This window comes from Columba livia, chromosome 26 (assembly GCF_036013475.1).
Source record: "Columba livia isolate bColLiv1 breed racing homer chromosome 26, bColLiv1.pat.W.v2, whole genome shotgun sequence".
Classification (NCBI taxonomy): domain Eukaryota; kingdom Metazoa; phylum Chordata; class Aves; order Columbiformes; family Columbidae; genus Columba; species Columba livia.
In genome coordinates, this window is record NC_088627.1 from 354,410 (window position 1) to 376,247 (window position 21,838).

The 21,838-nt window shown below is 56.2% G+C and overlaps 1 protein-coding gene across 5 annotated transcripts in view; it reads left to right on the forward strand.

Moving 5' to 3' along the window:
* Nucleotides 1-19,946, forward strand: part of PTPRU (protein tyrosine phosphatase receptor type U) — a 47,688-nt gene extending 27,742 nt beyond the window's left edge. For 2 of the 5 annotated variants that reach the window (XM_065041352.1, XM_065041354.1), the window contains exons 14-31: nt 34-172; nt 2,072-2,101; nt 2,631-2,788; nt 3,712-3,902; nt 5,037-5,109; nt 5,298-5,374; nt 6,854-6,890; nt 7,173-7,270; nt 7,365-7,481; nt 8,163-8,317; nt 9,289-9,424; nt 9,519-9,668; nt 10,196-10,369; nt 12,349-12,489; nt 14,118-14,243; nt 14,680-14,837; nt 15,405-15,540; nt 17,014-19,946. In XM_065041352.1, coding sequence (XP_064897424.1) covers nt 34-172; nt 2,072-2,101; nt 2,631-2,788; nt 3,712-3,902; nt 5,037-5,109; nt 5,298-5,374; nt 6,854-6,890; nt 7,173-7,270; nt 7,365-7,481; nt 8,163-8,317; nt 9,289-9,424; nt 9,519-9,668; nt 10,196-10,369; nt 12,349-12,489; nt 14,118-14,243; nt 14,680-14,837; nt 15,405-15,540; nt 17,014-17,076 — 2,159 coding nt within the window. In that variant the 3' untranslated portion in view covers nt 17,077-19,946. Of the gene's footprint in view, nt 1-33; nt 173-2,071; nt 2,102-2,630; nt 2,789-3,711; nt 3,903-5,036; nt 5,110-5,297; nt 5,375-6,044; nt 6,063-6,853; nt 6,891-7,172; nt 7,271-7,364; nt 7,482-8,162; nt 8,318-9,288; nt 9,425-9,518; nt 9,669-10,195; nt 10,370-12,348; nt 12,490-14,117; nt 14,244-14,679; nt 14,838-15,404; nt 15,541-17,013 lie in introns of all 5 variants that reach the window. The other 3 variants (XM_065041356.1, XM_065041355.1, XM_065041353.1) reach the window with 2 other exon arrangements.
* The last annotated feature ends 1,892 nt before the right edge of the window (nt 19,947-21,838 follow it).

Genomic DNA, 21,838 nt, shown 5'->3' on the forward strand with positions numbered 1-21,838 from the left:
TGACCCCTCCTGCCTGTCCTTGTCCCCTGGCAGCTGCCTGCAAAGAGACCAGGCGTCCCCTGGAGGTGTCACAGCACTCGGAGGAGATGGGCCTGATCCTGGGGATCTGTGCGGGGGGGCTCATCGTCCTGATTATCCTCCTGGGAGCCATCATTGTTGTCATTCGGAAAGGGTAAGGAGACCCAGCATCGCGGCTGCTGCCTGCATCCATCCCCTTTGCCCAGCTCAGCCCTTCTCCACCGCCCCAGCACTAACTGGGAGTTACTGGTGGTGATACTGGCACGGTGAGCAGACTCCAAACCCTCTCTCGAGCTGTGTCTCCGTGTGCTTGTGCAACCCACTGGGCACGGTGCTGCCGTCGCTCTGTGACACCGGCTGCATCGGGAGGCACTGGGGATGTCCCCTCTCCCTTGGGCTCTGCAGCTTTGTTCCACTCTCCCTCTCTCCTGTATTTTTCAGTCATTTGCCTCTCTTTTGCTTCTTTTTTTGCTTTGTGCTCCTCTGTCGATTCTGCATCGATGATGCTTCTGGCCGGGATTGGGCTTGGAGGGGCGCTGGGCAGGTGCTGAGCGTGGCTGCCCATCCTGCTTTGTCCGGGGACCATCCTGCATGCTCCTGGGCTTGTTCTACCGGGGAACCAGTAAACGGGAGCAGTCCCTGTCCGAGAGCCTCAGCTGGCTCTAGACGGGTCACTCAAGTGGGGGTGCACACCAGAGTGGGGGGTTTTCCCAGGGCTGGTGGTCCCTGGGGACCCTCAAACCGCTCTCCCACCCCCACGCTCCCAGCCTGGGTGCAGCTGTGGCCATCGCAATGGGCTTTCCCTGGGGAAGCTGGGGGGTGGGGGCAGGAGGACAAGGGCTTTTCAGGACACTCGTCCCCAGGAGCGCCGGGGATGCGGCCGCTGCTTTTTGCTCAAGCCCAGTGCCCCTGAAAGCGGCTCCTTACGATGTGGGGCTGGAGGCGGCACTGGGCCAGGGGGGCTCTCAAAGCCGGGCGAGAAAGGGCGGCAATTACCCACCTTCCCATTGACGGGAGGAAAGTGTGTTAATAGCCAGAGGGGAGAGAAAAAATAGCAGGGCACAACCTCAGCTGCTGCAAATCTGCAGATCTCTTTGTAGCCTCCTTCGCCTTTAAAGGATTCTTGCTGATTTACACCAGGTGGAGAAGCAAGGCTGGAGCGTCCCTGCGCGTTGTGAGGGTGCAGGACTGGCTCCTGGCTCCCTGCGCGCCGGTGCGCTGCGTGATACCCGTGCATGTGACACCGGATCTGACCCCGATGGAGCAAATACTGATGTGTTTTTGGGAGCGATGCAGTCAGGCCGGTGGGTTAGGAAGGCGCGAGTGCGGCTGCTGCATCCCCGGTGCTCCTGCTGCGGGGCGGGAGGAGGAGGAGGAGGCGGAGCAGCTTTGCTTCAGCATCCCAGGGTGAACCTGTCGGAGGAAAAACCAGAGCTGCAAATCAGACCCGGTGCCGAGAGCCCCGAATTCAGGGCTGTTGGGAAGCTGGGACGGGCCCATAAATCTCCTCCAGAGCATTTTGCTGCTGGAAAAACACTGATGTGGTGGGATGGAACTGCACCCCCAGAGTATGCTCGCTCGCTCCTAATAAATGGTGCACTGAAAACACGAGGTTCTGACCCCGTCTCCCTCGATGAGGCTGCCTGGCCCCTAACCAGCACCCCAGGGATGCTCTACACTTCAGAGATGCTTGCTGTTCAGTCTTAAAAATTGTGAAATTATCATAGAATCATTTTGGTTGGAAAAGCCCCTCAAGATCACGGAGTCCAAGCGTTAACCCAGCCCTGGCACTGCCCCATGTCCCGAGAACCTCATCTGCGTAACCCCTGGGACAAGGGTGCCACGGACACCCCATCGCTGGTGCTTGGGCGCTGCCATCGGGACACCAGCTCCAGCACACAGTAAATAACCTACGGATGCAAAAAAGGAACCAAGTTTATTTACGGTGCATTTAATTTTCCGGCAGCCGCGTTGCCCCGTAACCCCCTTCCCTGTGCCAGAGAAAAGCTGCTTATGCAATTTCTGCTGTTCTCTTTGTTTGCACGCTTGCCAGGAGGAACTACTATTCTTATTCCTATTACCCGTAAGTAATTGTCATTCTTTCTCTGTCGCCGTTCCTCCTGGCCACCCCCCGTCCTGCTGCTCCATGAAGTCCTTTTCTCTGCCCAGTGCGTTCCAGGGCCTCTTTAGCTCAGGGAACAATGCTGTGGAGCTCGTCAGAGACCAAAGGCAGCGCGAGAGGGAAGGGTCAGTGACTCTGGGTTGAATTCTGGGTTTCGGCAGCATCTTGCAGCGTCCCAGGCCCACCAAGATACTGATGTGGTTTCAGATCTCCTGTTCATCCTTCCCGTGCTTTAATCCCTGCGCAGGCTTCTTGGGAGCCTGGTGCTCCTCTCAAACACACTCAATTGCTTTTTTTTTTCTAAGTGTCCTGAATTTGGGGTGTGAGGTTCTGTCCCAAAACAAACCAAAGCATGATGAGCACTGGAAATAATCCGTCCTGCTCCCCAAAATAATCCAAGCCCGGTAGCTTTGGGGGGATCTTACAGCACCGTCGGCTCAGCCCCGCTCTCACGCGCGTCTCTCCCCTCCCCCTGTCGGTTTTCCTGCAGAAAACCCGTCAACATGACCAAAGCCACCATCAACTACCGCCACGAGAAGACGCACATGATGAGCGCCGTCGACAGGAGCTTCACCGACCAGAGCACGCTGCAGGAGGACGAGCGCCTGGGGCTCTCCTTCATGGACACCCACAACTACGGCAACCGAGGTAGGGACGGGGGCCGCGGCATCCCCGGCTCCCATCCAGGGTCCTGAAATATCTCAGAAATTGTGGGACTGTGTACCCAAGGCTCAGTAGCAGGCATTGCGGCTGTTTGAGCCTGATGTGTGTACACGCCACAGGCTTTACCGTGCCCTGCAAGGAAACGTCCAAGGGCATCGATCTTACCAGCATCTGTAGTAGCTTTTAGTATCATCATCCAGATGTTGCTGGGGGAAGAACACTCATGGTCATCTTGACCTCTCAGAGCAAAGATCTGAGCTTGTTTCTGGGAAGGTTGAGGCCGTTTATGGGCTCAAACGCTGGCTGCAGCCCCCAAAGCTCGGTGAACCCCAACTCCTCAGCTTAGGCTGAGCTTTGCAGCAGCCTTGCCCAGCACAGCCGGTGTGGCTTTGCTCCCTGGTGTCCTGCACAGCCCTGGGCTTTGGGGGGTTAAAGAGCCACCGTGTTCACATCAGAGGGAAACTGATAATTTAACACGCACTGGAGTGTGCATCTCCGTGCCGATTTAGTTGTAAAATAACTCATCGGATGCCCCAGTTTCAACCATATGCTAATAACATCTGTTACAGTAACTTCAAGATGCTGCTTACACATGGCTCTTCTCCGCTGGCTGCGGGATTAATACGCTTGCTGGCATTGTCTCGTGGATAATGGAAGCCCAGAGGACAAACTTTTCCTCCTCTTAGTACAGCTAGCTAGGTGTATTATTTTTGGGTTACTGTCCTGGAGTGGCTCACAGGCTGGTGGGTCTCTGGGCTGAGCTGGGGCTGCTGCTCCTCGTTTTTTTAGCATCTCCTGGGGATGTTTCCAGGTGCCCTCTCATCCCCCCATGAGTGCCAGGACATGATGGGGACACAGTCCAAGGTTTGCTCCCCTGATGGCCCTGGCTTCCCCCGCCCCTTCTGCAGGTGACCAGCGCAGCAGCGTGGTCAATGAGTCCAGCAGCCTGCTGGGGGGCTCCCCCCGCCGCCAGTGCGGCCGCAAAGGGTCCCCGTATCACACCGGGCAGCTCCACCCCGCCGTGCGCGTGGCCGATCTCCTGCAGCACATCAACCAGATGAAGACGGCAGAAGGCTACGGCTTCAAGCAGGAGTACGAGGTGAGAGCCTCTGGTGTCTTGGGGAGGTGGGGTGGACAGGGCGGCCTGGGCAGGACCCATGTGCAAGCAGATGCTCCAGACCTGGAGCTGCAGTGATCTGAGAGCAGGAGCTCACAGTTCTCTGGACGGAGATCATAGGCACGTGGGGCGTCCCTGGCTCTGGATCGAATCTCTGGTTCTGGCAGCTCAGGATTTAATTGCCAAGCTTGAAGAGGTGCCTGAGGGGACCTCTGGGTGAAGAACCTTTTCCTCATGTCCAACCTGACCCTCCAGCGCAGCTTCTGCCATTCCCTCGGGTTCTGTTGCTGGTCCCCAGAGAGAAGAGGGGATGCCGTGTTCTGCTCTCCAGCGCACTTGTCCTGTGACGCGCGTGGCTGTAGCCTGGGGACAAGCAAGTCCTCAACAACCCGGCAGGCGTGAAGACCCCGGGAGAGGACACGGGGGAGGGTGGTCCCAGGGCCAGGAGATCCCCAAGGCTTGTTGGCCATGTCGCGCCCATCCCACCCCTTGGGCTGGGTCACTGGTACCGGCACGCACTGTTCCTCGTGCCTCGGGTGCAGCGAGCCCAGCGGGGCTGATCGCCCGAATCCTCGGTGCCCCACAGGTCTGACAATTGAAATTTCCCATGGAAATTACTGTTTAATGCTCAGTTGTTTCAAGTGCAGGAGCCTTCTTTTTTTTCCTTCCCCTTTCATGTATTGGACAAACCAGGGCTTGCTATAATCATTAGTGCTCCTTGAAAAGCTGCTGTATGTTCCTGGAACTAGTCATTTGAAAGCACTCAGATATTATGGGAGGGGAGAAAACATGTAATTTCCTTCCACTTTCTTCCTCTTACGCCAATCTGTGAATGTTACTGTTATTACACACAAACCTGTTCTGTGCTGGGGAGAGAAGGAGGCTGGGGAGGTTTAGGAAAAAACACAACCAACCCTAGGAAAAAAAACAAACAAAGCAGGCAGTGTATAATTCGCTGGAAAATGGGGCATTTTGTGGATGCCACAGCACCATGTAGCTGGCAGATGCTGTGGGGATGGAGCTGAGGCAGGAAAACCACCCTGTCTGCAGGTTTTGGGGCTCAGGGGGACCCCCCCCTCCTGCCCTCGGGTTCTGACAGCCACCCCTTCCTTCCAGAGCTTCTTTGAAGGCTGGGACGCTTCGAAGAAGAAAGACAAGACCAAGGGGAGACAGGATCACGTGTCCACATGTGAGTGCCTTTGGCATAGGACAACCCTAAAACTCACCCTGTGTGTCTGAGGACGCTGTCCAGTCTCTTCTTGAACGCTGTCAGGTTGGGGCCGTGACCCCTCCCCAGGGAGCCTGTTCAGTGTCCAGCACCTCTGGGGGAAGAACCCGTTCCCCATGTCCAACCCGACCTCTCCCCTTGCTCTCCAGACGACCGTCACCGGGTGAAGCTGCACCCGCTGCTGGGAGACCCCAACTCGGACTACATCAACGCCAACTACATCGACGTGAGTGGGGACGGAACCTCCTTGCTGGGGGATCCGGGGGACACGTGAGGTTCCTGGGGACCCTGTGGCATGTCAGGCTCTGTCCCTGAAAAAACAGCATTTGGAGGGGCTGCGACAGCCCAGGATGGGCTGAACCATGCGTCCCTGAGACATGCCATGGAGACTCCTCCTGGTTTATTGATGTGTATCAGCAACATCTCCGTGCTGTGTTGTCACTGTCCCCTGCAGCTGTGTCTCTCCCTCTGCTCTGCTGCTCCATTCTCATTCCCTCCCTCCTACCCCTTTCCATCCTCTGTCCTTGCTGGCTCTGGGAGATCTCCCCGCTCCCTGGGGGGAGAATGCGAAGGCTGGGGGGGCCACAGGGATGTCCCCGTTCACCTCCAGTGGTGCTGAGACCAGGAAGGTGCAGGATGACTCCGTTGGGCACAGGGCTGGAGCATTTCCCGGAAGCGCCAGCAAGTCCCTCTTTTGCAGAGGATGTCACCTGGCAATGGTGGCCTGATGCCCAGACAGTGTCCCCATGTCTGTCCCCGTGTGTTATTTCTCCCCTGTGGCTCTCCATGACCTGCTCTGGGGCAGGTGCTCTACCCTGTCTCTTGGTCTCTACCTCACTAATGTCGCTGTCTCTGATCTTTTTCTCTTAAAACTCTGTCCCAATGGGAACATTAAGATTCGGATTAACCGAGAAGTAAGTAGACAGTTCCCCTCTCCTCCCTCCTCTGCTCCCATCTCCTCCCAGGCATCGTTCTGGGCAGCGTGGCATTAAATAGCATCTGGGAGACGCAGGCTGGGAAGATGTCTGGATAAGCTTGGGTTTGGGGCAGGGAAGGGGAAAGCGAGGTCTCTGTGCACGTCCTCCCCTGGTGATGGGGAGCAGGGGCCGCGTGCTCGGAGGAGGGGTCGAATTCAACCCACACAAATCCCCCATGAAAGGACCCACGGTGGCTGCAGAACCCGCCATCACCTCCGCCCGTACGATGTGGTTGGACTCCGCTGGACTTACGGCCGAGGTGTGGGACACCTGGTCCCTTTGGCAGTGGCCTCACTGGGACGTGTTCTGCTCTTTGGGCTGGCACGTACCAGTTAAGAGTAGGGAATGGCCCCAGTAAGCAGCTAGGATGAAGAAAGGGAGCGGGGCCATCACCCAACACCGTGTGGCTGCTGTGGGACAGAATGCCCTTAATGTGGCTCTCACGGTGGTGTTGTCACCCTAGGGTGCCCATGGGGTGCTGTGAGGATTTTGGTGCAGAACAGTGATGAGGGTTGGGGGTTACAGGAGATTTCTGTGGGATGCGGGACATGGACCCTTGCAGGACAGGGTGCAGGGCGGCTGCTGAGCCGCCTCCTCCTGCTGGTGGCCAGGACCTGGCCCAGGGGACCGTGGAAGATGCCACAGTTGGGTGACTGGGCAGTGTTTTACGGGGCTGTGTCACAGTGTGTCCCCCCAGTTTGGGACTGACATCTCTGCTTCCCTTGCAGGGCTACCACAGGTCCAACCACTTCATAGCCACACAAGGTGAGTCGCCTCCTCCCCCGGCACCTCTGGATTTAGCAACCGGGTTATGTCCATGGTGGGTTTAACCCTGTGTGGGCAAGAAAAGGGAGGGATTGGGCCGATTTGGGGCCAAACGGGGTGGTAGCAATGTGGAGCAGCTCGCACCCCACGGCACCACGTGTCCCCAGGGAAAAAGGGTGCTGGAAGTTCTGCGGGGGTGTTGGTGGCGCAGAGGCGGGAGGGGAGATGCGGGGCGTCACGGCACTGTGTGTCCACCCCAGTGGCCTTTCCCCCGTCCCGCAGGGCCCAAGCAGGAGATGGTGTACGACTTCTGGCGCATGGTGTGGCAGGAGCACTGTTCCAGCATCGTGATGATAACCAAGCTGGTGGAGGTGGGCCGGGTAAGGACCCCATCACATCCCACTCCCTCCGGGCTGCAGCTCGGCCAGGAGCCTCCTCCGCAGAGCTGAAACCCCGGCCGTCCTCTCCTTGCAGGTGAAATGCTCCAAATACTGGCCAGATGACTCCGAGATGTACGGGGACATCAAGATCACGCTGGTGAAGTCGGAGACATTGGCCGAGTACACCGTCCGCACCTTTGCTCTTGAGAGGGTACGGTCCCACTCCTGCCACCCACCACCTGCCCACCCCTCATGGGCAGAGAACCCACCACCTAACCATTGCTAGATTTGCATTTACCAATACCATGTTTATTTACCCCAATGTGGGGCGTGGAGCTGGTGTGATTTACCCCATAATCTACAGGAATGTGAAATGAGGTTGTAGTGTGGAGGGTGTTGGTCTCTTCTCCCATGGAAAAAGCGACAGGACGAGAGGAAACAGCCTCAAGTTGCGCCAGGGGAGGTTGAGGTTGGATTTAGGAACAATTTCTTCCCCAAAGGGCTATGGGGCATTGGAACAGGCTGCCCAGGGCAGTGCTGGAGTCACCAGCCCTGGAGGGCTGGACAGACGGACATGAGGTTCTCAGGACATGGGGCAGGGACAGGGGTGGATTAATGTGATTTTGTGATTTTATGATTACTGTCTATAGGGCAGGGAGCAAAGATGCTTGTGGAGTTAGACCCATGGCTGCTGCCACCTCCTCCTCTTCCTCCTTGGCTTGTTTTCAGCCCCGCAGCTCCCTTGCTGCAGGGCCGCCAAAGCAGCCGACGCTGTGTGGTCCGTCTGGCTGACTGCTGAGCTGGGAAAATCATGAATTCCCAAGAAAATTCCCTGTTTGAGTGTCTTTCCCTCCCTGTGCACGCTCCCTCCACCTCAACCCTTCCATTGCAGCGGGGCTACTCGGCCCGGCACGAGGTGAAGCAGTTCCACTTCACGTCGTGGCCCGAGCACGGCGTCCCCTACCACGCCACGGGGCTGCTGGCCTTTATCCGCAGGGTGAAGGCGTCCACGCCGCCCGACGCCGGCCCCATCGTCATCCACTGCAGGTACAGCATGGCTTTGGGGGCACGGGTGGCTCTGGGGTGGGTGAGTGCTGGTCTTAGGTGGGTGCTCAGCCTCTGGCTCCAAACGATGCTCAAAGCTCCGTATGATGCTAAAAGCTCCGGATAATGCTGAAATGTTCAGCAGCGAATAGGGGCTGCCCCAGCGCGTGTTACTGTGACACAGCCCTGTTCCCACAGGCGAGGGTGGCACAGAGGGGACAGCAGCTCGACCGCTGCTCGTGGTCAGGATGTTGGGTCTGGCTGAAGGGAGGGACAGCAGGACAGCCCCGTTCTCAGGGTCACCTGCAGGGCTGTCCCATGGGGCTCAGCTGCTGGGACGCTGGTGGCAGGTCTGGGCAGGAGCGGAGGCTTTCTGTCCCCTGAGCAGCTGTCCCCGTGCTGTGGGTTAACGGCTCTTCCTCTGCTGGGCAAACAAGGAGGAGCTGATGAGGAGGAGGGATTTTTGTATTTGATTTCTCCCTGTCAATTGCCTCATCAGTATTCATTCACCGCAACAGCCAGTGTGATTAGTGCCTGTAGCCTGTAATCACTGATAATCACGACGAGTGATTCATCAGCCCCAGAAATTAGTATTTCACTCAAAAAGACTGTAAGGAAGGAGTGGGGGGAGCAATTCTGTTCCCTATGGTTTGCGGGGGGGTCGCAGCATCAGTAGTTCTTTGGCTGTGAGTCAAACTGCACTGGGATTTGGGATGTTTCTGCTGTTGGGGTTGAACAGACGGAGATGAGGTTCTCAGGGACGTGGGTCAGTGCCAGGGGTGGGGAATGGTTGGACTGTATGAGCTTGAGGGTCTCTTCCAACCAAAATGTTTCTACAACCCCAACTGCCCCCACGCCCACGAGCAGGGGCCACACGTGGAGCCCTCCCCCACATGGCTGCTCTGTGCCCTGGGCTGTGTAGATGCCGTGTGGATTGGGAACGTGTTTGCTGTGCTTTCCCCCTCCACCTCCAGTGCCGGCACAGGCAGGACTGGCTGCTACATTGTCCTAGACGTGATGCTGGACATGGCTGAGTGTGAGGGCGTCGTGGACATCTACAACTGCGTGAAGACCCTGTGCTCGCGGAGGATCAACATGATCCAGACAGAGGTGAGCGGGTGCTGGGGAGAGCCAGGGACACGTGGAGCCGCTGTCACCCCAGGCTGTGGGGCTCATCGCTGTCCCCTCTCCTCTCCCCTGACAGGAGCAGTACGTCTTCATCCACGACGCCATCCTGGAAGCCTGTCTGTGCGGGGAGACCAGCATCCCCGCCAGCGAGTTCAAACTCACCTACAAGGAGATGGTGAGGATCGAGCCGCAGAGCAACTCCTCGCAGCTGCGGGAGGAGTTCCAGGTGAGTGGCCCCAAAACCCCTGCAGAGCCCCTGCAGACCCCCTTTCCTCATCCTCCTGGGGAGAGACTTGGGGTGTTCAGCTGGAGAACAGAAGCTCCAGGGAGACCTTATTGTGGCCTTTCTGGACTTAAAAGGGACCAATAAGAAAGATGGGGACAGACTTTTGAGCGGGGCCTGTTGCAATAGGACAAGGGTGATGGTTTAAACTAAAGGAGGGAGATTCAGGCTGGACGTGAGGAAGGAATTGTTGCCCTGAGGGTGGTGAGAGCCTGGCCCTGGCACCCAGAGAGGTGGTGGATGAACCATCCCTGAAACACCCCAGACCAGGCTGGACGGGGCTCTGAGCAACCTGAGCTGGGGAAGATGTCCCTGTCATGGCAGGGGGGGCACTGAATGGGCAATGAAGGTCCCTTCAACTCAGACTATTCCATGATTCTACGGTGCCAGCAGGCTCTGAGGAGCTGCAGGCGGGGGCTTTGGCCCCGGTGTAAGCAGGGATGGAGCTGAGGGAACACATGTCCCCGCAGACCCTGAACTCGGTGACTCCGCACCTGGACGTGGAGGAGTGCAGCATCGCCCTCCTGCCCCGCAACCGGGAGAGGAACCGCAGCATGGACGTCCTGCCGCCCGACCGATGCCTTCCCTTCCTCATCTCCGTGGATGGAGACAGCAACAACTACATCAACGCGGCCTTAACCGATGTGAGCGTCCTGTGGGAGGGAAGGGGCCGGTTCCAGTTGTCTTGGGGCAGCTTTTCATGGCAAAACCTGGCTTGGCTTGAATTTCCAGCCTCATTTAGCACAAGGGCACGAAGGCACATGGCAGCCGTGTGCAGGGGCAGGAAGGGCTGGGACGGGTATCGTGGGGTCCTTCACCCTTTCTTTTGTGTAGCAGCATCTGGTCTTGAAAGAGCTTTTCAGCTGCTCTCACAAGCCGCACATGAAGGGTGTTCATTGCTGTGGTAGTGACAGTGGAGCACAGGAGGGTCTGCGAAGGGTTGGTAGCATTGATGCCCACTGTGCGCTGCCAGCACCCCGCTGAGCGTCCTCCTGCCCGTTGTCTTGGTGCCATTCAGGGGCTACAAACCGGTCCTGAAGCCCCTGGTGTGGTCATGGCTGACACCCATAACAGCAAAGCTCTGTCCTATGTGCCGGTGACTGCAAAGCAGAGTGGAGATGATGTCACCAAGCAGTGGGTGTCACCAAACCCTCTTTCCTCTCTGAAATGAGCTGGGTGCTTTGCAGGAGCAGCGCTGAGCCCCCTCTCACCCTGGGCACCGTCCCCCAACCCTCCTGGCGGCAGCTGAGTCCTGTATTGTGCGTCCCGACTTTGTGCAGCTCTCATCTCCCTGGTGTCAGCTGCTCTCGCTGCAAAAAGCAGTTTGTAAAGCAGAGGTGGTGGCTGGGCTGCAGCACCCATGGGCTGCAGCACCCATCGGCTGCAGCACCCATTGTGAGCTTCGTTTTCAGCTTGCTTAGTGTTTGCATGTATATTTCATCTTTATACCTCACTGATCCTCCCCTAATCTCTGCTACAGGGTCAGAGAATACACATTTTTTTAATAGACAGAAAAAGCTCTTTGGATGAAATTCTCGCTGAAGGGATAAAACCCATTTCCCTCTTGGGGGGGGACAGGAAAAAAGTCTCATTTTCTGTAAGTGCTGAAGCGGTTTGCTCGGTCGGTCTGTCCGTCGGTCAGGTCAGGTTATGTGTGCTGCCGTCACCGGTGCGGCCGAGCTCTGCTCCGTGCCGGCTGCCGCCATGGACACCAGAGCCAGGGGATTTCGGGTGCCAGGACAGGGCTGGTCAGCCCCTGGTGACGTCCCCCTCCCCCGCTGGTCTCATCGTCCTTCTGGAGAGCGGAGGGCGGGGGTGTCAGTGCTGCCCGCAGGCAGGGTGGGGGAAGGGTTGGAAAGGGCTAACCGAGGAGGTTTTGCAGCGTTTCCACGAGGTTTCGCGGCAGCCGGAGGACTCCCCGTTGGTGCCAGTTCACGGGCACAGAACATGTTCTGTTTCCTTCCTGTGTCTCCAGAGACTCGAGCTAAAGTTGTTAATTTAAAAGTGGATTGATGCAGTACTGAGCTGGCCGTGGGCTCCAGGTCCCTTGGCAAAGCCAGCGCCGGGACGACCGAGGGGACAAATCTAATTTGAAGCACAAACGAGAATTACAGTGATTTATTTTTTTTTTCCCTCCTTCCTTCTTGCAGTCCTAGGGGTCTTTCATTTGGGGGTTTCCTCTCCTTTCTCCAAAAAAACCCTTGAGCCCAGGTGAACGGTCATCTCTTTGCTGCTCTCGCTGCCCGGCGCTGTCGGGGCGATGCTGTGGGTGATGCTGAGGGTGATGGTTTCCTTCAGGGCCAGGGGGCAGAGTTGGAGCCACTGGGCAGCCACAGCCTCCGCTTGTTTTTGGTTCAACGGTGACATCTTTTGCCTCATTATTGGTGCATAATACCCTTTTCTGTGAGAGCAGGAAGCTGGTGCTTTCATCCTGACCAAGGACAGGTCACAGCATCTCCCAGCACCAGGGCACGGGGGGACCGAGGCTGTGCCGGGGAGGCCAGCTCTGCTCCAACGGCTTTGGTGCCTCTCTCCTCTGGTTGCACTGATTTTTTGGGGATGTGACCAGCGGCTTCAGCAGCTCTGCCGTGTCCGTACTGGTGCTCATCTTCCCCCTCCGCAGAGCTACACCAGGAGCGCTGCCTTCATCGTCACCCTGCACCCGCTGCAGAACACCACCACCGACTTCTGGCGGCTGGTCTACGACTACGGCTGCACCTCCATCGTCATGCTCAACCAGCTCAACCAGTCCAACTCCGCCTGGGTGAGTGCTGCCCCGGGACCGCGCCGAGCCCACGGGTGGCCCTGCCCGGCCTGTCCCCACCAAAAATGGGGACAGCAAACCAGCCTGGCTTCATGGCGTCGGCATTGCATTGGCGTTGCTTTACTGTACCATCGTCTTTGTGGGTGCCCCAGGGAGATAAAGATTGTTGTTATAAAGAATTGATTTTTATTCTCCTATTACGAAGGGGAAACTGAGGCATGGGGTATGTCCCACTTTGCTCTTCCAAGGGCACTGGTGGCTTGTGAACACTGCTTTATAAACCAGCCTGTGCAGAGCAGCGGTCCCGAGGGTTTTACAGTGTGATGGGCTGGCAGATCTGCCAAACTGGAGGGGATGTGTCCCCTGTCACCCCGGGGAGAGGGGACGGAAGGGGGGGACTGAGGGGCCATGCCGGGCCTTGCGTTGCTGTGCGCTCTGCTGCTCCGCGCCCCGGGGTGCCTGCAGCCCTCCTGCCACCACTCCAGAGGATGTGGAAGTCGGCTTACAGGTCTGTGATGTTAATTCAATGAGGAAACTTACTGGTTTTTAACATAAAATTAGCATTATAGACTCTTAATGGCTGTCTGGAGAAGACTTCATTAGCTGGGTTATTTTGTGAGTTGAGCTCAGATACTCGATGTAAATGACCCAAAACGGCAGTTGCACCATTCGTCACAAGGATGCAGATGGATGCAGCACTGGTACCGACTGCTGTGTAAATACGCTGGTGTTTATTTCTATATATATATATATGAATGTTGGACACCACAGCGCTATGGAGCGCGCCCACGTGTTTCTCTGTGCTGAGCGGGTGCCACGTGCTCCAAAGGCCCTTTGCTGTCCCCCGGCACCGTCCAGTGGGGACCCTGCCATCTTTCTTCATTATTCAGCTCTGCCTCTCTCCGGATGTCTGGTCGTCAGGGGGGTGTGCATTACAGTAGTTAGCTGGATCTTAAATGTTTACCAGTTTAGGACCAACAGGTAATAAATCAACCTTTACAGCAGGCAGCTCGGAAAGGTGACTTAGAGGGTATATCCCTCGCTTGAACTATGTCTTGCCGAAGGAGGTTTTAATATCCAAATTGTAGCTCTGAGTCTAGAAGGCTTAGAGATCCAGGAGATTTATAGCCCCTATTAATAACCAATTATTTCTCAAACACGTTTGCCATGCAGTTATGCCCAGGCTGTTAGATGGCCTGAAATGCTAAATGCCCTGTTAAAGTGTGGTGACAAACATCATATATTTTGTGTCGATGCTGGTTTCCCAGCCGTCGCGGTGAGAAAACAATCAGATCCGTGACCTTTGGGCTGAGCCATCCATCAGTGCTGGATGCGCAGCGGGGGACAGGAGTGCTCCCCAGCCCTCTCCTGCGCTGCCGGCTGGGATGTCCTGGCCATGGGGACACAGGGAATGGTGTCCCCCATTGCTGCTGCCACTGCTGAGGGGCTGGAGCACAAGTGTGATGGGAGCGGCTTCTCATTTTGGGGCCACCCCCTGTGCCAGCGGCTCCTCTCGTTGTCCGGTGCCATCCCTTCCATTCCCCTCAACGTTGCCGCTGGCGCACGGTCCCCTCTCCCCACGTCCCGGTGCCTGTCCCGGCCGCGCTGAGCCGTTCTTCTCTCCGCAGCCCTGTTTGCAGTACTGGCCCGAGCCGGGGCTCCAGCAGTACGGCCCCATGGAGGTGGAGTACGTTTCTGGAGCGGCGGATGAAGACATCGTGTCCCGGCTCTTCCGAGTCCAGAACGTCACACGGGTGAGGGTCTGGCTCCATGGCAGTGAAGGGTGCTCGGGGGGGTTCACACGTCTGTGTGTGCCCAGTTGCTCCCCAGGCCTGGCCTCATGTAGCTTTGGGGATGTAATCTTCCTCCTGGAGCCCGCTAACCGGCTTAGGTCTCAAACTAACTGGATTACCAGGGTATTAAGGTGTCCTTCCACTGCTCCGTGGGTGCCACCTTCTCATCAGCCTCCTGATTTACAGCAGACACAACAAAACTCATCCCCTGGGGTGGGATGGAGTGGTGGGACAGTATTTGTTATGGAGGAGAGACCCAAACCATCCATCTTAAAGCATCAGGAAAGGGGTTTCCTCTCTTGCTCTACTATCAATGCGTGGCAAACCCCTCTTGCCCTCCATCAAACCTCCGATGGAGTCAAACGAGGGCAGCCCATGATGAGATTTGCCTTTCTAGTTGCAGGAGGGGCACCTGATGGTCCAGCATTTCCAGTACCTGCGGTGGTCGCCGTATCGAGACACCCCAGACTCCAAGAAATCCTTCCTGCACCTCCTGGCGCAAGTGGAGAGGTGGCAGAAGGAGAGCGGTGATGGCAGGACAGTGGTGCACTGCCTGTGAGTGTCTGTTGGAGACAAGCGGGCCTGACGTGGGAGAGATGCCACCAGCTTGGACTTTACAGTCCTGCCTGGAAATCCTCTAAAAAGTCCTCACTGGGGTGACTTTGTGCCCAGATTGTTCTGTCTCTCCCACAACATGAGTTACCTTGTGGTCACCAAACCAAACCTGTTCTGACAGGACAAGGGATGATGGTTTTAAACTAAAGGAGGGAGATTCAGGCTGGACATGGGGAAGGAATTGTTGCCCTGAGGGTGGTGAGAGCCTGGCCCAGGTACCCAGAGAGGTGGTGGATGAACCATCCCTGAGACACCCCAGGCCAGGCTGGACGGGGCTCTGAGCACCCTGAGCTGGTGAAGATGTCCCTGTCATGGCAGGGGGACTGGGGGGCTGGGGAGGTCCTTCAACCCAAACCATCCTGAAATTCTATAAGCTCTATGCTGGGTAAGTCATGGGATGGTTCCTTCAGCCAGCGCTACCCAACAGAATGGAGAAGGGGGGAACTAGAGGAGCAGGAAGATGCTGCAATGCCATCTTTTCACCACCAACACTATGTTTCCCACCAGGAACGGAGGTGGCCGGAGCGGCACCTTCTGTGCCTCCACCATGATCCTGGAGATGCTCAAGTGTCACAACATGGCAGATGTTTTCTATGCTGCAAAGACGCTCCGCAACTACAAGCCAAATATGGTGGAGACCTTGGTAAGGACCAGACACCACCGATCCCCCACATCCCCCGGCAGGGAGGAGATGTGCTCGGGGTTGCTCACCTCCCAGAAATCTCCTTTCCCATCCCAAACCCTGATGCTGACAGGCACCCTCACGCAGAGCGTGTCCTGGCACAGGCAGGGAGGCAAGGGCAGCTCTTGGAAGGAGCCTTGGGCTTCCCTTTGTTCCGCGGTGCCGACATGTCCTTGGCACTGGGCTTGTCGGAAACCATTCTCAGGAGTAATAAGGCAGGTTTGCATTAATTCACAGGATGTAATTGCAGCTCTTTGGAGGGCTCGCGGTGCCGGGAGCAGCTCCGAGGTGGAATCAGACAAATTCCTGTTGGAAATATGAAAGGGAACTGTGTTTTGAGTTAAATTAATTGGCGGACATGCTGCTCGGGGCAGCGATGGAGCTGCGTTCCGTGGCGGGGAGGGCGGAGGTGGAAGGGGCTGTGTCCTGTTTCAGGTGCTCGGTAACAGGACGGGATGGAGCAGGCGAGGGTCTGTGCCTGTGCTGGAGGATCCGGGTGCCTCGTGGTGTTTTAAAGGCAACTCAGCCAGAAATGTTTACCTCATGTAGATTATAAAATCCCTGAGTTCTGAAATGAACTGGTTTTGAGGAGGGGATGTGGTTTGCATTAGGAATTGAAGAGGAGGAGGTGAGGGAGGGGACAAGGAGCAGAGGGAGGCATGGAGGTAATGGGAAGATGATGTGACAAGCGTGAAGCCACCAGACCCACTGGGCTGAACTGCAAAGGTATTAAAAACAGGCAAGATTTCACATCAGGACAAGCGTCTTCCATCCTCAAATGAACCCGAACCATCTATTCTGGGAATCCCATCTACTGGAGTCACTGGGAGGCAGGATCCTCAGCCGGTGTGAAGAGCTGCAAGCAGCTGGCGTGTCACTGTTTCCCGCTGCCTGTGCTCCTTCCCCCTCAGTTTGTCTTGGGGTTTATTTTTGTGACGATAAATGGAAACAATCCCTTTTCTTAATCCAGAAAGCATTCCATGCCTTTAATCTGAGCTGTGGCAGCTCCTCGCTCTGCAGCCCGGCTGCCCGCTCCCACCTGGGCCCCCAGTGGGCTGTCCCCTTTCCCTGCCCGCTGTCACACCTGGAACGCTCCCACAATGGCCCAGCACTTGCAGCAGCATCGGAAACCTGAAGTATTCGGGACTTTTCTCCCCAGTCTGGCTGGTTTGTCTTGTTGGATGCTCGGAGGAGGAAGATCTCATGGGGTGGACACTGCCCAGGTCCAAGCTCCCCTGTAGTTTTCTGTGCTGTGAGTTGCATGAGGACAGGAGAGCACGAGAATGGGTCATGTGAAGCAGAACAAGGATGGACAAGAAAACTTCTGCAAGCCCCATTTCACTGCTCTTTGCTCTAAAACCAGGAGCCAGGGAAACTTCATGCAGCTCCTGTAATCTACCTGGGATCATAACACTCTGTTCTCTCTCTGAACAGGAGCAGTATCACTTCTGCTACGACATAGCGCTGGAATATCTGGAGTCCCTGGAGAGCAGATAGCACCCGGCCAGGGCTCGCGCAGGGACGGCCCATCCGCGCGTTCCGCGCTCGGACCTCGCGCTTGTCTGAAGGTGAGGAGTGGAAACAGCAAAGGACCCAACGAGAACACCCGGCAGATCCAGAAAAACAAATGTGGGGATGCATCATCATCCTCCGCTCTCCATCTTTGCTTCCCGCCCCGAGTGCATCTTTGGGTCTGATGCTGCGACTCGTCCCGTCCCTGCGTCGCTCTGGCTCGTGGTCGCGGGGCCGGGGTGCACAGGATGCGGCGCTGCCGGTGCCCCTGGAGCACCTGGAGACCAGGCCGGGAGGAGGAGGAGGAGGAGGGCAGAGGAGCCGAGGCCGTTTCCCAGCAGGGAAGGGTGGATATTTGGGGAAGAGACGCTGGATTTTCAGTTGTGCGTGGAGCTGATGCTGCTTTTTCAAGGAGCCCAGAGCGCTGCTGGGAGGTTTTCCCATGGAGGGGTCACGCTCCGAGCCGGAGCGAAGACCAGGAGAGGAGCTCTTGAGTTTTTGCCCATTCGCACCATGATCTTTGCTTCTTTTGTTCTGCGAGTTGTGACCCTCTGTGTATCCAGCCCATGACAGAGCGGGGACGTGGAGGGTGCGCTGTCCCTCTGCAGGGACCGACCCAGCGCGCTCCTGGCGCCCGTGCAAAGCTTGTCAAGCGACGGTTCCCCGGCGTCTCTGCACCATCTCTTCCATCTGTAGCAATTAATTCCTCCTGGGCTGGTTCGAAGGCACCAGCCCATGGATCCGTTTTAACCACGCCTTTGTGAACCTGCACGAGGAGACACCTTCGGTGCCCAGAAACACAATCCTCACAACTCGGGTCCATCCCGTGCGCCTCCCGGATGCCGCCCCGCGCAGCTGCCCATCGGTGCTGCCTGGGTTCTGCTGGCGCTGGCGACACGGGACGGTGGGTTTGGCGCTGGCCTGTGACCTGGGCCAGGCACAGGGATGTCCCCCCGCCCCCGGTGCCACCTGAGGACAAGCACATGGGGCCAGTGATTAATACCTGATACTTGTTTGGCTGCATCTTGCTGCAGGTGGGTGTGAGATGTCACTTTTTCCATCTGAAATTGTGATAATTACAGGTTTTTATGCTTCCAAGGGAGAGGCTGTTTTGTAATCAAGCTGTGGTCAGGGTTTTCTCTCCTGCAAATGGTCTTAAGCAGGTGCAACAAGAGGGATGCAGGTCTGCATTCTGCCCCCGAGACTCAAGGAACCGAGGGGATGTTACTTCTGTCGGTTTTGCTTCACAGTCATTTTTTGGAGGATGGAGCAGGACAGATGAGAAACTGTCCTCTGTACTCCGGAGGCTGCATGTTGGTCACCCCATCACTCATCATCCCACATCGTCATCCCTCCTGTCCTTCATTTCTCGCCACGTCTCCTCCTCTTCCATCCTCACCCCACATCGGTCCTTCAGCCCCATCTCCCCAGGGCAGGGGCGGCTTCCCGGCAGTGAATTCAGATCCACCCCGTGGCTCCAGGCTCTGGAAGGTGTCGTCTGGCTGGACTCGTCTGCAGCACAAAGGCCACAGAGCTGGAACGGATGAGCAAAGCCAGGAGCTGTTTCCATCCACCTTCTGGGGCGGAGCACGAAACAAGATCAATCTCTGCTCCTTCTCTCTCGGAGGATGTTCCACCCGCTGCCTTGTAAACACCTGGGGTGGTGAGGAGGATTTTGGCAGCACCGTAGGGTTTTGCCCAGACACTTGACTTTTCTGTGTCCTCACCAAAAAATTCACACAGCCTGACAATACCTTGGTCTAAGGGCTATGCAACATGATTCCCCTTCCTTTCCACCCCCCCAGTCTCACTCTGCCGTGTGCCCATGCTGTCTTGTGACTAAATAGTCCTTTTACCCCACCAGGGCCTGCAAAATGGTCCAGTTACACCAGTACCTGGTGACAGCAGTACTCTCATCACATCGGAATAAATTAGTGCCATTCTCCCAATCTCCATCTGTCTGTAGGTGTGTCCATGCTGTCCTAGGGCGCTGCAGGGAAGGTGCTGTCTGGTGGGTGCAGAAATCGTTTGGTTTTGTATGAAAACAGCTGGGCTGAGCCACTGGAATTCCCAGGGATGGGATGTTGCTCCAGTGATGCTGCGGCTTCATCCCAGCCCTAGAGCCTGGACCAGCTGCATCCTCCCTGCAGCACATCCCGCAGCGCATCCCGCAGCGCATTGCAGGGAAAGTGCTGCCAGAAAGGTAAAAAAAGGAAAGTGGAACCCCCATTTAGTCCTAATGAGACAACAGAGACTGGAGGAGCTGTATATATGTTTGAAAAGTGAGATTTTTTTTTATATATATCTCCTTGCTCAGTGTCTCGGAGTTTTTAGGGCATCATTTGGAAGGGCAGACTTTGAAATCAAAGTGCTATAAAAACCACCTGATCTCCAACGCCTACTGAGATGCTCATATGACATGAGGCAAGGATATCCTGTACATAGAAATATATATATAGAAATATATATATATATATAAAAATATAAATACTGTTCTTAAGATGGATGATGTTTATTGGTATTACAGCTTGGAGTGGTGCTTTTTTTTTCCTTTTTAATAAAAACAAAACCACAACAAAAAGAAAAAAAAAGGAAAAAAGAATTAAAACCTGAGAAAAACACCAAAGTGGAGCAGTTTTGTCTGCGTGCAGAAGCGGCCCTGGGAGCCGGCAGCACCGCGCGCTGCTGCCCAAGGGGCCGGCGGTGCCGCGAGGGGATGGAGCAGCGGGGCTGAGGGGACGCGGCTGCGGTGGGTTGTGCCACGCACGCCCAGCTGTTGTTAACTGGTTTATTATTATGATTTTTGCCTTTCTTTTGAAGAAAAATCAGTTGCATAAATAAATGTTCCAAGTTTGTGATGGCCTCTGGATTTCTTGTGCTGGCCGTGGCCCGGGAGCTGTCCTGGGAGAGCCCCGATGCAGGTGCCACCAGGCAGCTGCAGAAAAGATGCAGAACAGACCTTTGTATCACCCGTATCTTGCTTTTCAATGGTGTTTTTGGAAAGTACGTTTGCAGGGCCAAATTCCAAAACCTCCATGGCACGGAGGAGCCGCGTTCGCCCATCGCGCCGCCCAGATGGGGTTGCCTGTGCTCGCAGAGCTTTGCTGTGGGTTAATGGGGAGACCTTGGGTTGGACGAGACCTGCCAACCAACCCGACACCACGAGTCCACGTGGTGCTTCTGGTGGAAGTTTTCCACTGCTGGAAAAGCTCTTGCGGGGAAGAAGAAACCAATGCTGTCGGTGCATTTCCCAGCTGGAAAGTGAAATCCTATTGTAAGAAAAGCCTTCAGGAGAAGAAAGCTCCTGCATTGTCTTCGGTGATTTATTTATTACACAGCAGCCTTCAGTTAAATGTGATATTAAACACTTCCAGTAACACTTGAGTCTTAATTTAATGGAGACCAATGGAGGGAAAAAAAAAATCTAATTGACTTGTCAGGACTGTTTCTCATCTTTAATTAAGGTTTGTGAAGGATGCGTTAATTACATTTTACCAATAAATAATAAAAAGGGGGATAATGCAAATTAAAATCAGGAACTGCACTGGGTGGGGGCCTCTGGGCACACATCGGGGGGGTCAGCCCTCGGCAGGGGTGTCCCTGGGGTGACCTCGGTGTCCCCAAGCTCCCTGTGCTGTCCTGGAGAGCGGGGTGGGGACGTTGTCACTGCTTGGGGAGGGTCTCTGTGCTGGAGCGGCTTCCAGCACCCCTGTGTCCCCTCAGTGTCCCCACAGTGTCCCCCTGCTGTTCCTGTCCCCTCCCCCTTGCTACCCGTGGTGGTGACTGTGCAAGAAAACCCCGACCCCAACTGGAAAGCATCTGATCAATCTGCATCTCTGGCAAAGGAAAGAGCCTTCTGCAAGTTTATTGCTGCGTGGCTCCAAGCGTCCGCGCCCCTGCAGCCAACACCCGGGCCGGCCACCAACCCGGCGGCTCCTCCACCCACACCCACGCTTGGTTTCCTTGGTGCCCGGTGCCCTCCTCCCCGCCAGAGCTGGAGCCAGAGCTGGAGCCGGAGCCGGAGCCTCGCTCTTTCCAGCTGTGTTTCAGCCACAGCTGGTTGGACACTCGCCACTAATGATGAAAAAATCTTCCCCCTGGTTTTACGAAATCCATCATTCCATCAGCTGCTCCGTAATGACCAGAGAAACAGCAGGGACCGTAAATTAACGCTTCTGCCCCATTAAGGTAAAAAAAGGAGCTGATTCTATGGGACAAGGGTGGTGGAGACTGGGGACAGCTCGGGGGGTGGGTGGCATAACTTTCCTTCCTTCGTCCCTGCAACATCTCCAAGAGGCTCAGCCCAGGAGAGCCAGCAGGTCACCAGCACCGTCCTGCGGAACTGGACCAGGAGTCCAGGTCTCCATCCCGTTGAGCTGTCCCATGGAGATGTCCCTCCTGTCCCGGCTCTGGCTCATCAGTGTGTCTTGGTGAGTGACACAGAATCATTTCAGTTGGAAGAGACCCTCAAGCTCATCGAGTCCACCCATAACCCAGCCCTGTCCCTGCCCCATGTCCTGAGAACCTCCTGTCCGTCTGTCCAACCCTCCAGGGCTGGTGACTCCAGCACTGCCCTGGGCAGCCTGTTCCAATGCCCCACAGCCCTTTGGGGAAGAAATTGTTCCTAAATCCAACCTCAACCTCCCCTGGCGCAACTTGAGGCTGTTTCCTCTGCTCCTGGTGCTTGTTCCTGGGGAGCAGAGCCCGACCCCCCTGGCTCCAAGCTCCTTTAGGCAGTTCAGAGATC